The 18,214-nt window shown below is 36.2% G+C and overlaps 1 protein-coding gene across 1 annotated transcript in view; it reads left to right on the top strand.

The window, feature by feature from the left end:
• Window positions 1-5,834, top strand: part of LOC137617015 (uncharacterized) — an 11,261-nt gene extending 5,427 nt beyond the window's left edge. The window contains exons 3-4 of the mRNA XM_068346877.1: window positions 3,277-3,523; window positions 5,627-5,834. Coding sequence (XP_068202978.1) covers window positions 3,277-3,523; window positions 5,627-5,834 — 455 coding nt within the window. The remainder of the gene's footprint in view (window positions 1-3,276; window positions 3,524-5,626) is intronic.
• Window positions 5,835-18,214: the final 12,380 nt, after the last annotated feature.

Below are 18,214 nucleotides of genomic sequence, written 5' to 3'. Positions count from 1 at the left end.
GTGTCCTTCTTCTAGAAGAGCTAAAGAGTCCCTTCTGCCCTTACCAAGAGGAAAGTACACTGAACAACAAGAGTACAGTAATTATCCCCTTGGGTGAAGAAGAATTTGGTAATCTCCTTATTGTCAGGAGTATGAGGAAAGACGAGAATCTGTAAAGAATAGGCTAGACTATTCGGTATATGTGTAGGCAAAGAAAAAATAAGCCGTAACCAGAGAAGGGTATTCAATGCATTACTGTCTGGCCAGTCAAAGGATCCAATAACACTCTAATGGTAGTATCTCAACGGGCGGCTGGTGCCCTGGCCAACCTACTCCCTCTTATATATATATATATATATATATATATATATATATATATATATATATATATATATATATATATATATATATATATATATATATATATATATATATATATATATATATATTCATTTACGCATATCTATATGCATATACGTGTGTATGTACAGTATGTACTTGCGTATGTTTGTCCATAAACCCATGTGTTACCATATTATCTAGTTTTCTATTAGATTTATTATTTGACTGCTTAATCATTTCCCCCTTTATCATATCGCATACTGAAAAGTTAATTTTAGTACTATTTTAGTACTATTTGTTATCAGTGGATTAATAGCCATACTGCAGTCCTAGTTGGAAAAGCAGAATGCTACAAGCCCGAGATCCCCAAGCAGAACTATGATGAGTGCAACGTAGATATAAACGGGTAAACAACAAAAGAGGGATATTAAGAATATGATATACTAAAATTAATAACTTTAAATAGATAAGTAAAATATAAACTATAAAAGGAAATTTTATGTTAATCTGCTTAATAAATTTTCTTACACGAAGTTTGAACTTTTGAAATTCCAACGATTAAGCAATTTGATTGGGATGCTCATTCCACAATTTGGTCAACTTTGGAAAAAAATCTTATAAAATACTGCGTATTGATGGACCTTGTGAAAGAAAAATAAGACTATTAGAAATATAACTCCATTATGTAGAAGACTGCAGAGTCTAGAAAAATGTGAATGCAAAGTTTGATCAGATTTATAAAAAAATCTTATGCAATATTACCAAAAAGCTAATTTAGCAACCATGCCGGAGACTAATATCTAGATCATGGATAAGGAATGAATCTATAAGACAACAGGGTTTGGTCCAAAATTTTAAAGACGTGTCCAACAATTTTAGACGAAGAGCAAATGCTGTAGACCAGACAGAAGAACAATGCCGAAAAAAATGGGAGAATAGAATAATTAAAACATTTTTTTTGAGGATAGGTAGGTTGCCAAAAATCTTGTAAGGCTTCCTCAATACACCACTCTTTTTTCGCAACTGAAGGAGAGACTTCCCAGACATTTCTCCCAAAAGTGAATTTGCAATCAAGAATCACAACTAGAACATCAAATGATCCGCATTTAGCTAACGAATCATTGTCGATGAAAAAAAAAATCTTGGTAAGCATAATAACAAACTTACTTAGAGTTGTATTAGGTTTCAACTTCACGCCCCATAATTTGCACAATGCGATAACTTTAGTTAAATATCTGTTAAGGCACTCGTAAACCAAAGGTCTTCACTGAAGAATAGTGAGCAAAGCAAATAGTTGCATTACCATCTGCATGAACAATAACCTAAGAAACACCAGATATTAAATTCCTGTCACACTATAGTGTCCATCAACAACTACTCATTGTAATGTTGCAGTTAAAATTCAATTATGATACTAAGAATTTATCTACTGACTCCCATCTGTTTAAGTTTATTGCCAATTTATTAGACTGGTCAAAAACAGCACTAAACGAAAACCAGTCTTACAAACTTCATGCCCTGAACAAATGGATTTTGTATAACTATTGCAGATTGTATTCATTTTCACTTGAACCTAGAACTCTCTGAGTTACACCTCTTAGCTAAGCATACTTATTCCATGTCAAGTCTGGTATATTCCCATTATAAATATTATATTCCTCCTGTTTCTCAAATAAGCATGTCTGATATCGTCAGTGAATCAGGCTTAATCCTTGATACAGTAATGGAAAAGATCACGAAACATATCAACCTAATGTGCTTGAGGTTTTACGCATATTATACGAGATTAAGGCCCATTAAAAATCTAAGCATTAGTAGATGTTCTAATTGGAGGTACGATCTTAGTTGATATTTAACTATGGTCCAGTGAAGAGTATATTCAAACAATATCATGACGTGTGGTCAGGCTCATTTATGATTTGTCCAGAGCCTGATTCAGAAGCAAAGTCAAGGATTCTTAAGATATGGTAATCAACAAGAGAAGGTGAATTCAATCAATCCATATAAAAACATTGAAGTCACCAACAAACAGGAAATAAAAATCTTTTTATCGTAAAAAAAAAAAAAAAGAAGTAAAAAAGTACTTGTATATTAGCACTGGTGGATCCAGAGGGGGGTGTCAGTGGGGTCCCGTGCATAATATATGATTAGGTCATGAGGCAGGCCTGTGACAGTGGATCATATAATGCATATTATGCATGGGATCCAGATCTGTGATTTAAGACAATCATAATCGGAGAGTGAGAACGGGTGTAAGAAATGAGTTAGCAGCTAGAGTGGATATGAATGCGTTGAGGTGGTTTGGCCATGTTGAGAGAATGGAAAATGGCTGTCTGCTAAGGAAGGTGATGAATGCAAGAGTTGATGGGAGAAGTACAAGAGGAAGGCCAAGGTTTGGGTGGATGGATGGAGTGAAGAAAGCTCTGGGTGATAGGAGGATAGATGTGAGAGAGGCAAGAGAGCGTGCTAGAAATAGGAATGAATGGCGAGCGATTGTGACGCAGTTCCGGTAGGCCCTGCTGCAGCCTCCGATGCCTTAGATGACCGCGGAGGTAGCAGCAGTAGGGGATTCAGCATTATGAAGCTTCATCTGTGGTGGATAATGTGGGAGGGTGGGCTGTGGCACCCTAGCAGTACCAGCTGAACTCGGTTGAGTTCCTTGTTAGGCTGGAGGAACGTAGAGAGTAGAGGTCCCCTTTTTTGTTTTGTTTCATTTGTTGATGTCGGCTACCCCCCAAAATTGGGGGAAGTGCCTTGGTATATGTATGATAATCGGATTATCATCATGGAATGGAATCATTTGTCGCTTTATCAATATGGGGCACTGAGGCTTTGAAATGTCTCATCAAAATTACAATACATTACAAGGCATTGGTGTAGATTTCCAGCTAAGGTTACTTTGTGGGCACTGATAGGTTATACTTTTATTTTACGTTTGTGTAAGTATGCCAACAGTGCCAAAAGGAGTCGGTTGGTATCAAGAAGCTTCCACCAGGACAACCTTGCATGCGGTGGCATTATCATACCTTGCACGGCAATATCTTCATGGAACAACGATTGATACATCAGGTGTCAATCGCCTGTTGAATATTGGAACTAATCTGTACAAAGAGCTATTATGCGAGCTGCAATCACGACGACTTATACTTATTGCGGATTTACCCACGGTGGTGACTGTGAAGAGCAAGCAGGTATTCGTGAAGTAACAAGAAGCTATAGCAGGGGTCATGGGTTCCATTACAACTGATCAGGATACTTTATCATACAGCATATCAGATGGTTTGACATCGGCAGATGTTTGGTCACCATACTGTTTTGCAACTCTTGGAAATTCACCTTGGTAAACATGTGCCTGGTACTGCAGAAGATCATGCAAAACATTTTTGTTTTTTCATTTGCATGTACAAAATGTCAATGGGTTGCCAAATGTCAGTGGCAAAGCTGTCCTGGGGCTGTCATAATTAGTTTTGGGTTAATCTGTGAATAAATTTCACATGTGAAGAATCTAGTCAAAGCCCTATTTTCGGACATCACAAAAATGCTGCTTGAAATAACACCAGTCATACTGAAAAGGTACACGTAACCTATACCAGTTACCATTGTCAAATAACATTGAATAATGCATGCTCTCTGTGAAGCTAATAGTGGCATAACTATTTTTGCCTTAAAATAGTAATAATAATAGCAGCAACAATAAGTATAATAGCAACAATAAAAACAAAAAATATTTTCAGTCAATCTCCAGCTAGTCCTGATGATCAGGAGCAGACTGCCAGTCATTCTGCAGCTGGTGCTGATACTTTTTTTTACTGAACAAGGTAGGGCTATATTATTTCGAAAGTCAAATATGGTGTAATTTTCGTTTCTGTACAGGTCACATAGTTAATTTGGGGTTGCTCTTGTCTCGTGGTATTCCTCTGACAAATTTTGCATATGAAGAAAAGTACAATTATCTTAAACATCACTTTCAACCAACTAAACAATTCACCCTGTGTACAAAAGTTGTATACACACATTTCAACATTCCTGGATGAAACTATACCCATGGCTTGTGTAGAGTCCAACCCTGAAAGGAGGTCTATGCAGATTTTGTACTTTATTTGGGATGAAACCAACCCACAGAAGTAAATTTGGTGGGGAGATCAGTCTTTGTGAACTCTCTTTTTCAAAAACCAGAGAAGGCAATTGGAAAATATGGATTGTTGTCTAAGCATGATAAATCATGATTTCACATCGAAGCTGCAAAGCGAGGGTCACTGTTCTCCGTAATTATCCAACTCCATCACGTCGTATTGACTGTGCAATACAGAAGGCAAAAAAACAAAATCGGGAGACAAATTTGCACATGCTCAAGAATTTTTCTTATTGTGTCTTGCCACTTGGAAGACAAGGCATATGGCTACATAACCATCAAGACAATAAAGTGGATTTCTCGTCTACCCAAAAACAGAAGAAAGGCAATTTAATTGCTACTAGAGCAAGATGCTAAGAGTAATGAAATACTACGTGAACATTTGCTCTGCTTCCAAGAATGCCAAATACACATAAAAAACAGTACAAAAGAAAATTATCCAAGTAATTAGGAATATATTGCGAGGTAATTTAACTGAATCATTACATGGCGATGTTCAGTTTTATTCCGCAATTGCAGATGAATTCATAGATAACTATATAAATCAAGAAATGCTTACTGTGTGTCTGCGGTATCCAAAAATGAGCTCAAACTATGACAGTCCGAAAATTTTCGAGATTTTATTGATAGAATCTCTCACATCTGTCAACCTTGATCTGGCTAACATACGAGGACAAGCATACGATGGGGCCTCTTCAATGTCACCTGAACGCAAAGGAGTTAAGGGGCGTATAATAAGTTTCTCCAAGGACACCCTTCATTCATTGTCATTCCCATGTGCTGAATCTTGCCATTGAGAGAAGGTGTAAACTATTACAGAAGCGAAACACGATTGACCTGATAAATTCTGTGTATTACTTTTTTATAACTCCCCGAAACGTCAAAGATTCTTTGAAAATGCGCTACATGTTTACTGCCCTCAAGCAAAGCATCACAAACTGAGGAGCCTGTGCAAAACTTGGTGGGTTGAATGCCATGTGTATCTTGGAATATTCCAGAAACTTTATTACTATGTTGTTATTTGCTTAGCGGCTATTTTGAATCTGTCGTCTCACCCTGAATTGAGCCAGGGATCCTGGAATTGGGACAGGGAAACAATGATGAATCCATGGGAATCAAAACTAGTATGTAGAGTTTTTAACCTATGGTAGCATTTGTGACTTTGAAAAACAGCGTGGATTACGTCAAATCTCTTATGCCAAAGCTACAAAACCATGAACTGGACATTTACAAGGCATATCACATGGTTGAGAGTGTCCCACAAGATCTCCAAGGACTTAGAGATAACATTGATGTTGAGTTTCAGCAGTGGTACGCCAATGAAGTGAAAGACATTACTGAGCAAGTTGGATCAACTGAATCCATGCAACACACAACTTGAATCCATGGCACCACTTGAATACTACAAACGCACAATTGCCATCCCACTGGTTGATGACCTTCTCCAACAGCTGAAGGATATGTTTTCAGCAAAAGAATACCGGCTATAATACTGCGGCTGGTCCCAAAACTTGCAACACAACGTTCCAGTTTGTCTGAAGACATTACCATGCAGCTACTGCACTAGTAAAATGACCTACCAAGCTCGATGTCACCTTGCAATGAGCTCAGATTATGGCATAGATGTGGTGTTCCTTCAAAACACACTTTCAGACACGCTCATAAACGTACGTGTTGTCGTATGCAGATGCAGATGCTTGGCCCAACATATGCACACTGTTGATCCTTGGGTGTACGTTACCAGTCATATCAGTCGAAGCTGAACGATAATTTTCAATTATGAGATTGTTGAAGAAACACTTCAGGAATAGAATGACCGACCACCGACTCTCAGCTCTCCCTCTTAGGAAAATCCACTGTAACGTTGAACTAGAATTGACAGTTATTGCAGATGAGTTCATTAAAGCATATCCCAGGAAACTCGTCAGCAGCATACTACTGTCAGAGTAGCCATTTGAATTAATGAATTCACATAGAAGAAAAGCCATATAAATGTTCAATTTGTAGCAAAAGTTTCAGTAATTCCTCTTGATAATATACCTAAGTTTGGTCTCTTAATTATAACGAGAAGTGCTGTTTCGCAACAAAATACAACTGTTTATGACAAAGTTTGATGGCAGTTTTCCTATAACATCCCCATCGAATTTCATGAAAAATAAAGCTGTGCAAACAATATGAAATTGTTTTATTCTGGTGACGTTAGATATGATTATCAAGTTTAGGATTCATTGCCAGGCCAAAGAATTTGAGAAAATATGAGAAAAGTAAATCTTTTTTAAAAAAAATACCTGATTGAACTTCTGTTTTATGCTCCCCTTTTGGTAATTTTGTCATGTCAATATGTTTCATATTTCACAACAAATATCAAATAAATGTCTATTGTCATATATACGGTGAATTGCACTTTCAAAAGGTCTTACTATTCTGCTTCTCAAATTTGGACAAACACGAGACCAAAATTTATGTTACCTGATATTATTTTCACTTCTTAGATTTTGTTTCAAGAAATGGGACCTATTTCTTTTTTAAATAATATACAAATCCAGTGTGGTTGTGCTCTGCAGAGGTGCCTAAGAAATTATTTAATTATCTGAGACTACAACAACCCCAATTTAGTATTGGCTTCGCTTCCACACGTTTATCACACTTTTATAGGTCTGAACCCCCCTTCAAAAAGTTCTTGGATCCACCTCTGATTAATCGTGATGTTTAGAAAACAACAAGAAATATTTTTTTATAAGTTTGGATTGTGATATATAGGACACAAATAAAATTTGTGCCTGCCACAAACCTTTATGACTGCGTCTCATGACATTCGCATACATAATAGGACTTTGGTACTCAGTGCCAATATACACTATCATCTCCTTTCCCCTAAGAGTGGCATCTCAAGTAAAACCTATTGGCTTGATAAAACTTGGAATAAGATGCTCAGATGACTGCCACATATGAAGAATCAAAGGTTCTGTGCATAATAGAATACTGTACTGCCTTAAGGTAAGAGCAAGGTCTCTAATGTCCTGTAATGTATGAATGTTGCCAAGTTTTTGACGTTTTCGTCTGGGATCTTGCTTAATATCTCTGGGAAGTATAAGAATTAAAACCAATAAAGATGTTACATCGTATCTAACAGAAAACCTAACAATAAGGATAACAATAACAATATGAAGAACACAATATACAGAGTAAAGAGAAAGCCGTATACCAAAATAAAATATGTCGAATAAAACTGGTCAAAAGGGTGGAGCCAACAGGACATGAATGTCGAAGTACCCTCCAAGCTATGCCTTTCAACTGAAAGGATAGTAACTGTGGTTTTGAAAATTATTATTAAAGATAATGATGAAGATGAAGATAAAGAAATCCCCTCTTTTAAGCTTGACAACACACCAGTTTAATAACGAGAGGGAAAGTGTGTTTGAATGTACCCTCAAGCAAAAAGGTTCTGATGCAAGACATTGGAATGGCATGTTAATAAGTCATGGCACTATCTATGACTAGATAACATTGGTATAATTTTGGAGTGTCCTTCTCCTAGAAGAGATGCTTAGCATAGCTAAATGAGATTTTCTACCCCTATGATGTAGGAAGACTGGCGAAATCTAACCGAGGCCCTTTGCATCAATAGGCGTAGGAGATGATGATGATGATGATGTAGGAAATAGCCGCTGAACAAATACAGTAGTTATCCACTTTGATGAGAATGGAAGGTATAGCATGCCTTGGTTGTCAAGTGTGTGAGAAAGAGAGGGATGTGTACGGAATATGGAAAGGACAGATCTGTAACTAGATATGAATCATACATCATACTGTACTGCCAGGGGAATTTTAAAAGATCGTTTAATTCTCTAGTCCAGTTACAGTATCTCAACAAAGGGGAAGGGGTGTTGGTGCCTTGGCCAATCTACTACATATTTAAATATATTTGTATAACAATGCACAATTCTTTTGTGAACAAGAGCTCTTGCCATTACATCAGAAGAAATGTCAATGAAATTTTCCACTTTAAACTTTTTTTTTCTTTTTTTCAACGTATTGCTGTCCTCAAAGATCGGTTCCCAATCATCTGTTTTCGCTTACATTTAGAATGCTATAGCATCAGTTTTCCCTGGGTCAGGATAATGCCTACTAGGAAGATGATACTGGTCTACTACAAATACAACATTCATATTAGCTTCTCAAACAACTCTCAAAAAGTCGGCTCCCAAAAGGATATAATTTGTTTTGATCCTTTCAAAGCTGCAGAATATTTTTACATAGACAGACTGAGTATTAAGTCAATAGATGCATCTTGACCTGTTTTATTCTATGTTTCACATTATTATTTATGAAGAATTTGAATTCTGGTACAGTTCATTCTACGGTTTTCATTCAAGTAATTAACTAAAAAGGTTTTGTTTCTGCAATGTCTTCTCATTGTTTTTTTTTTCTTGTTTTTTCACAGAAACGTGTAATCAGATTCTTCTGTTTTTTCACAGAAACGTGTAATCAGATTCTTGTATATCTCTCCAACATAATCTATCGTAGTTATCGCATTTTACAAAGCAAAAAAGTTACCTTAGTTTTCAAATTAATCTTAGGCATTATTCTTATACAAGTTATCCTTCGTAACTTCTTAGTTTTCACAGTCCTATTTTGAAGATGTGATTTTAAGATGGTTTTCTTGCACGAATTCCTTACACTTAGCATGCCTTATTGCTGTCTAGAAAGCAATGCGGAATACTAAATTGGGAAAACAATTTCCCATGCAAATAACTTTGAGATGCAAATATTTATCATCACTTAACCTATTAGTTCTTACAAATAAACTTATTCATACTCCAATCTTAATTGTATTATAGAAAATGAAAATAATGAATATATAAGAATTCATGCGTTTTCTTACGGAAAACCTCTAATTTTGATACCTGGTAAAGTTGGCTACATTAATTTCGGTACACTGACGTCTCCTCAGCTTTTCATGATGTGTACCAGAATTAATGAAGCCGACTGAACATCAACTAGATAAGCCTCCTAGAAAGGGAACATTTCCTCAAGGCCCTTGGTTTTAAAAATAAATTTAATGGAAGGTTGTTAGGTCATTTAGAATTTATTCTCGTCTTAGTTTAAGTCCTCAACAACGCAAACCATCATCCTCAATTCTTTTTAAGCGTAACAATATAGACAGAGGGAAGCTAGATGTTCATAAAATATCTCAAATAAAGACGAAAGGAGGTAAAGGAAAGAGGTGAGCCCATAGCAACACCGTGTGTGTTGGTTATTTGTAGGTTTTACTTCAAAACTGAGAAAGGTTTCGGACATTCATAAGTTTGGAGTGTGAATTCAAATGCCTGTTCCTTCTCTTTGGTACGGCTAAAATCGACATATTTTTTTTTTTTTGTCCTCACGGAATTTTGGTGAAAAGGGAGACTACATCAAAGCTGAGCTTGCGTTAAAATTATCTTCTGCCTTTTCTAGGCGGTAAGAAAAACCTGTCAAAGGTTTTAGGTAGCCTTTGGAAACCACCAAACAAATTTACTTAATAATTTGGCCAATAATATAACTTAAATTTTTTATGTTTAGTTTTGGATAGGCTGCAATTGCTCTGATTATGATGCCTATATCATGATATTTTTTTATAGCGTAGAACTTGGTCTCACTGGAAACTTCTTGGGGAAAAAGTCAAATAATAGAATTGATTATAAATATTATAGATAAACTTTTTACAAAATTATATTACTCCTTAAGAGATGTCTGATAAGTATTATTTCATCCGGTAGCAGCTGTATTCAAAATCCTAATCGTATATAGCATGTTTATGAAAACGACATTAGTTTCTTCGTCAGACTTTATAACCCTTGGTTGAGGGACTTCTGGAAGATTCCATCCTATACTTCCTTTCATGCTGCTAGAGCGAGAATGAAAAAAAAGGAAAAATAAAAAACTAAGATACTTCCCTTTGTATTTGTAAATACGTATTGATGATTGGTGCGCAAAGATGATCATCTTTTGATTCCAGCAATACCTGTCTAAGAAATGTAGAAGTATATATTTGCTTCACGCAGTCCATTTAAGGTATTTGGACACATTTTATTATTATTATTATTATTACTTGCTAAACTACAACCCTAGTTGGAAAAACAGGATGCTAGAAGGCCAAGGGCTCCAACAGGGAAAATAGCCTAGTGAGGAAAAGGAATAAGGAAAAGTAAAATATTTTAAAAACAGTAACATTAAAATAAAATTTTCAGGTAGTAGGTTGGCCAGGGCACCAGGCGCCCGTTGAGATACTACCACTAGAGAGGTATTGGATCCTTTGACTGGCCAGACAGTAATGCATTGGATCCCTCTCTCTGGTCACGGCTTATTTTTTCTTTGCCTACACTTACACAGAATAGTTTGGCCTATTCTTTACATATTCTCGTCTTTCCTCATACACCTGACAACAATGAGATACTTGACACTTCTTCACCCAAGGGGTTAATTACTGTACTGCAATTTTTTCAGTGTACTTTCCTCTTGGTAAGGGTAGAAGAGACTCTTTAGTTGTGGTAAGCAGCTCTTCTAGGAGAAGGACACTCCAAAATTTAACCACTGTTCTCTTGTCTTGGGTAGTGCCATAGCCTCTGTACCATGGTCTTCCACTGTCTTGGGTTGGAGTTCTCTTGCTTGAGGGTACACTCAGGCACACTATTCTATCTTATTTATTTATTTTTTCTTTTTTTTTCTTCCTCTTGTTTTTTTGAAATGGTGTGTTGGGCAGGGTTAATAGAAGGGCCATGGATGCCTGGTGGTTTATCAAGAGGTTGTCTTTTCCTTTTTCTGATTATTTTTCTTCTCAAAACCATCCTTACTGTCTTCCCTTCAGTTGAAGTGGCTATCCTGGAGGGTATTTAGCCTTGCATGGTGTATCGGCTCCTCCATGTTGACCAGTTTTTCCGACTTTTTACTATAGTCTATGGGTATCATCAATCACTTTGTTTATAATTCTGTACGTATTGTTTTTGTTATAATTCTTGTTAATCTAGTTTTTAAGTATGATGTCTCTTTTTTATTTCTATTAATTCTTATGCTGTCTGGAGACATTGAGCGAAATCCGGGACCAGTACGTCCTAGATTTCGTCAATGTCGTCTTCTGTATTGCAATATTCGTGGTCTTCATGCAAATATCCAAGACCTTACAGTTGCGTCCAGACAGTATGATATTCTTTTGTGCTCAGAAACTTTGGTTTCTAATATGAGGCACTCATCTGAGCTCCTTATAACTGGTTTTAAGAAGCCAATAATGTTGAAACGTGATGCCATCCCTAGGGCCAGGGGAATGGCGGTGTATATTAGGACCGAGTACCCTGGTTCTCATAAGTCCTGCTATCAATGTGGATGTCATGAGATTCAGGTAATAAAAGTTTGTGGCAGGCATAACAACTTTTATTTGTGTTCGATCTACCGGAATCCAGACATAGATGATTCTATCTTCGATTGTCTTCTTACCATTATGGCTAAGATACAAGAAGATGTAGAAAGGCTTCTTTTGTCTTTGTTGGTGATTTTAATGCTCACTATAGGGAGTGGTTAAGTTCTATCTCTCCTACCGATCGCCATGGCTTAAGAGCTTTAGACTTTGCCTCTGAATCAGGCTGTGAGCAAATCATAAATGAAGCTACTCACAGGTCTGGTAATTGCTTGGACCTCGTATACACTGACTCCCCTGGCGTTATAACTAGTAAGGTTGGCTCTCCAGTCGGGACATCTGATCATGCCTTGATTTCATTATTAGTGAAGACTGAGCAGCCTGTCCCTGATATATCATATTCTTGTAAAATTTATATGAAATCCCAAGCAGACTGGAATGGGATTTTACATGATCTTTTGTGCTTGAATTGGTCACAATTATATAATAGTGTAGATCCTGTTGTCCCTTTGAATGAGAATCTAGTCAACGTAATTGATAGGCGTATCCCTTCTCGTGTGCTAAGGTACCGAGTGAAGGACAAACCGTGGTTCAATGATGATTGTAGTCGTGCTTATTTGGAGAAACAGGAGGCCTATCATCTTTGAAAGGGTAACAGATCAGATTTGACCTGGAACAACTATACTCAGCTTCGAGCTTTTGCTCAGAGAGTTTATGCCTCAACTGAAAAGGAGTACAATTTAACCATAAAAGAAACACTTTCTGGTACAACTCAGGAACATAAATGGTGGTCTACCCTTAAATCTGCACTCTTTGGTGTAGATGCAACAGTTCCTCCTTTACTTAAACAAGATGGCTCAGTCACTCACTGTCCAAAGGAAAAGGCAATCCTTTTGGCTGATGTTTTTGATAGTAAATAGAGTAATGAAAAACTTGAACTTCCTCATTCCTGTTTTCCTGAGGCTAAACTAACTAGTTTAGCTTTTCGATCTCGTGAGATTAAAGCTCTGTTGGTGGACCTTGATGCTTATGGAGGTGTAGACCCAAATGGTATTTTTCCTTTGTTTTTTATAAAGACAGCAGATTTCTTAGCTCCAAAGTTATCTGTTATTTTGCGCAAGTTAGCAAGAAGAGGAGCTTTTAGCACTAGTTGGAGAATTGGTAATGTTACTCCTCTATGTAAATGTGTTTGGGTAGCTCAAATCCCACTGATTACCGCCCAATTTCCATAACTCCCATATTATCTAAAGTTTTTGAACGTCTTCTGGCAAAACGTCTTAATAGGTTTGCTGAAGGTAATCATCTACTCCCTAGTTTGCAATTTGGTTTTCGTAAAGGCCTTGGAGCATGTGATGCCCTTCTCACAATCTCCAATGCTGTACAGAAATCCCTTGATTGTGGTCGGGAAGTTCGTATGATTTGCCTTGATTTTAGTGCTGCCTTTGACCGTGTTAATCATGAGGCCCTTGTTTTCAAACTGAAACAGTTGGGAGTGGGTGGGTCGTTTCTTAGCATTATTATTGATTTTTTAAGTAATAGATCTCAAAGAGTTGTTGTTGATGGGCACCATAGTGATTATAGGAATGTGATATCCGGTGTTCTGCAGGGTAGTGTTCTTGGCCCATTACTTTTCATACTATATACACATGACAAGTGGTTTGGCCTAGAAAACAAGCTTGTTGCATATGCAGATGATGCTACTCTCTTTGCATCAATTCCATCCCCTGAATGTAGATCTAGGGTTGGTGAATCCCTTAATAGAGATTTAGCTATAATTAGTGCATGGTGCAAATTATGGGGTATGAAGTTGAATCCTAACAAAACTCAAAGTATGATTGTAAGTAGGTCAAGGACGGTGGCTCCTCAACATCCGGATCTCAGTATTGACAATGTTTCTTTAAATATGTATGACTCTTTCAAAATTTTAGGTGTGATTCTCGACAGTAAATTTTCTTTTGAGAAACATATAAGGTCTGTGTCTTCTTCCATTGCACAAAAAATAGGATTATTGAGAAAGTCTTTCAAGTTTTTCGGTGATCAATCGATTCTGAAGAAGTGTTTTAATTCTTTCATTCTACCTCGTTTCGAGTATTGTTCTCCTGTCTGGTCTTCAGCTGCTGATTCTTATCTTAATTTGTTGGACAGAAACTTACGTTCTATTAAATTTCTTATTCCTGATCTAGATATTAATCTCTGGCACCGTCGTTCAATTAGTTCATTATGCATGTTGCATAAGGTTTTTCATAACTCTGACCATCCTTTACATTCAGATCTCCCTGGATAATTCTATCCTGTTCGTAATACTAGGCAGGCAGTTAATTCTAATAGCCAGGCCTTCTCCATCACGAGGCTCAATACTACGCAGTACTCTAGAACTTTTATTCCAGCTGTTACCAAGTTGTGGAATGATCTTCCAAATCGGGTGGTTGAATCAGTAGAACTTCAAAAGTTCAAAGTTGGAGCAAATGCTTTTTTGTTGACCAGGCGGACATGAGTCTTTTTATAGTTTATTTATGACATATTTGTTTTTGATGTTGTTAATAGTTTATATATGACATGTCTGTTTTGACGTTGTTACTTATTTTAGAATGATTTATTGTTAATTTGTTCTCTTCATTTATCTATTTCCTTATTTCCTTTCCTCACTGGGCTATTTTTCCCTGTTGGAGCCCCTGGGCTTATAGCATCTTGCTTTTCCAACTAGGGTTGTAGCTTGGATAGTAATAATAATAATAATAATAATAATAATATAGACTATAAAAGTTTTAACAAAAAGAGGAAGAGAAAGAAGATAGAATAATGTGCCCGAGTGTACCCTTAAGCAAGAGAACTCTAACCCAAGACAGTGGAAGACCATGGTACAGAGGCTATGGCACTACCCAAGACTAAAGAACAATGGCTTGATTTTGGAGTGTCCTTCTCCTAGAAGAGCTGCTTACCATAGCTAAAGAGTCTCTTCTACCCGTACCTAGAGGAAAGTGGCCACTGAACAATGATAGCGCAGTAGTTAACCCCTTGAGCAAAGAAGAATTGTTTGGTAATCTCAGTGTTATCAGTGTATGAGGACAGAGGAGAATATGTAAAGAATAGGCCAGACTATTCAGTGTATGTGTAGGTAAAGGGAAAATGAACCGTAACCAGAGAGAAGAATCCATTTAGTTGGATTTAATCCCCCCTTTGCCCAAGGAACAATAACTTTAATGGCAGTAAAATAGTTATCAATATCAAAATTAAAGAAAAAAGCATATATAAGGAAAGGGCATTACCTAACTTGGGTCCCTCGGTGGTTAGTGAAAATCATTTTAATAGTGTGGACAGGAAAATTACTAAATGTCATTGTCGTTTTGAGAGTTATTCTACAAGTAAATATGAACAGCGTTTATCTAGCAGACCAGTATTTTATACAAAACAAGAGCAATCAGAGATTTCAGACCTCCGCCAAAGAATATTGTCAACACTTAACTAAAGTCTAGGGGCATCGCCTTCCACTTTTCATATGCTGACAGTAGAGCAGATGGTGAAAAGTGCAATGTTGATCCAAAATCGTGATCTTGATCCGTAACACCAAAATTTCATGGTTTCTTCCCATGCATAATATCTATCCATTATTAAAATTTATTGAAAATCTAATGCCTCAATTTGTTTTGATGTAATCTTTAAAATTGTGAAAAATTCAAATCCGGATATAGAAAAAGGATCCGGCTCCGGATCAACTCCAAAATTTAATGGGGTCGTCCACGGCCTAAGATCTATCAGTGATCAAAATTTCATCCAAATCCGCAGAGTAGCTTTGACATAATACAGTCCGCAGAAACACAGATAAATAAATAAATATAACGACTCGAAAATATAACCTCCTTGGCGGAGGTAATAATCCTAATGCCAAATCATGGGAAAACCTTTACAGCGGTGCCCTGAATATATACAAAGATACCGGAGATAGATGCCTTGTGAGCTGATCGGCGAGGACAGTGCATGAAAATGTAGGATCAAATGTAGCCATCAAATAGGTCTTTTCCCAACAAAGGAGACAGGAAGCCTTTGACAGTAAAAAAAAAAAAAAAGATATGAAAATACTGAAAAATATATATATATATATATATATATATATATATATATATATATATATATGTGTGTGTGTGTGTGTGTGTGTATATATAATTATATATATATATATACACATACATATATAAATATATATACATATATACATATATATATATATATATATATATATATATATATATATATATATATATATATATATATATATATATACAGTAAGTTCATTCACTGCAACAGAATGCTTGATATAGGTAAATATTTTGACTTGGTTCAATACTGTTTCTTTATACAAAATCCTTTACGTCACGAGCTTTACGTTCAGATCTCTTTTTACTTCAGTTCACAGAAGGGATATAAGCACTGGACATAGAAACGTGTTTAGAGAACGATAACACGAACACACACACACACACACACACACACATATATATATATATATATATATATATATATATATATATATAAAGTGTGTGTTAGTATGTCTGCTTGCGTGCGTACGTGCGTGCGTGCGTGCGTGCGTGCGTGCGTGCGTGTGTGTGTGTTTGAATGTCAAAACATAGTAGAGTAGTAAACCATTAACAGTTTTTCTGTAGTCGTATGCTACAACGTGAGAGTATAAATATACAGATTTTATAAATGCCTCTTTCCGTTAATAACTAATTATGTTCAGCTTTTGTGATCCGCCAGAATTAATACACTATACACATACATACATACATACATACATATAAATGTGTGTGCGTGTGTCTACGTTCGAGAATCGATAAACGAATATAAAAACGTAAAATGGAAGCTACAGTTATGAGCTTTGATAGTAATATATGATTTTGCCAATTTTCCTCTAGTTCTATGTAACATAATATTACTTTGCTATAGATACCTTCTTGCAAAGGAAATTTCTCTAGAGATATTTCTTTGATGATATTACTCACTTTCAGATGGTTGGGAAAAGTTCACCTCAATATCACCTGCTAGGAGACGTCATAGCATTATGACGGTCCTTGGGGGAGGTGGGCGAGGGTAAGGAAGATAGTGGGGGGCACTGCACCTTCCCCACTGAAGGGAGGAGGGAGTTTAACATAGGGGTTCTCAATCTGCAAGTACTGGGAGAAAGTGAATGTCACTTGTTAGCAATAACATTTTCATTTTGCCGTTTAATGATACGAGTGACTCATTTGTACTACCTAGCCCAGGTGCGAAGAGGATGGAATGAGTGGTGCCTAAGGATGTCTGAGATAAATCTGCTTCTTGAAATTTTTTCCAGGAACATTTTGGAAGAGTTATGAAATGTGTCATTTTCTCATACTCTATGGAACAATCGATAGCATTCTTTAGTCTTTTCGTGACATGCCTATGGGAATTATGAAAACATTTTGAACAATTTTACCAACGTTAATCAAATTACATTTGCTAATCGAAATGAGCAAAAACCATCTAATTTTCATTTCATTATAAAATAATACTCAAAATGCCAGCATTAGATATTACTGATTTCATTAAACTGGGAGTATTTGTTTATAAGACCACGCTCTCCATATAATGCCAAATTATGCAAAGCTATTGTTTTCCTCTATTACTTTTTCATAATTCAAAAGAATTTGCCTCAATTTGCTTTGCATAATTTGGCAGTATAGTATGGTCTTGTAAACAAATACCAAAAGGGGTATTCATTTCATAGATAAGTTTAGAAGGAAACTGACATTATACTGCTAAAACAAAACATTTTGCAGTAGTTGCGAACGCATCGCTGGAAAAGAGATTATTCACTGGATTATTTCAGTATTATTTATACAAATTATAACAAAATTGGTACTATCGAGAAGGTCATCAACAAAGCCAGTATAATATAATACTGAGACCATTAGGAAAACAAGAGGAATTTCACGAAAAAAAAAAAAATCTTACGCATTTACAGCAGAAAGTATTGAAAATGATAGCTAAGTAATTAGATAGATATGCACACATACGCACCCCTTTTCACCAGGGTATACCGTAGCTTCTCTCTCCCCCCACCCGAAGGCCAGGGAGAGCGAGGCGTAAAAGAAATATATATATATACATATACATACATATATATATATATATATATATATATATATATATATATATATATATATATATATATCCAGACATTTGTTCTTTATCATAAAGAGGAGATATCAGAATGAAAGATCAACCTACCCCAGAGTAATCAAAGCACCAGGTGGATATTACTCACCACAGAGATTAACTGAACTCAAAGGCACTTTTTATCAATGGCTCAGCGATCTCCGATATTTTCATTCATCTAATAAACTCTAAAATCT

Source organism: Palaemon carinicauda, chromosome 2 (assembly GCF_036898095.1).
Source record: "Palaemon carinicauda isolate YSFRI2023 chromosome 2, ASM3689809v2, whole genome shotgun sequence".
Classification (NCBI taxonomy): Eukaryota; Metazoa; Arthropoda; class Malacostraca; order Decapoda; family Palaemonidae; genus Palaemon; species Palaemon carinicauda.
The sequence above is the reverse complement of the archived record's forward strand: the minus strand, read 5'-3'. Positions and strand labels throughout refer to the sequence as shown.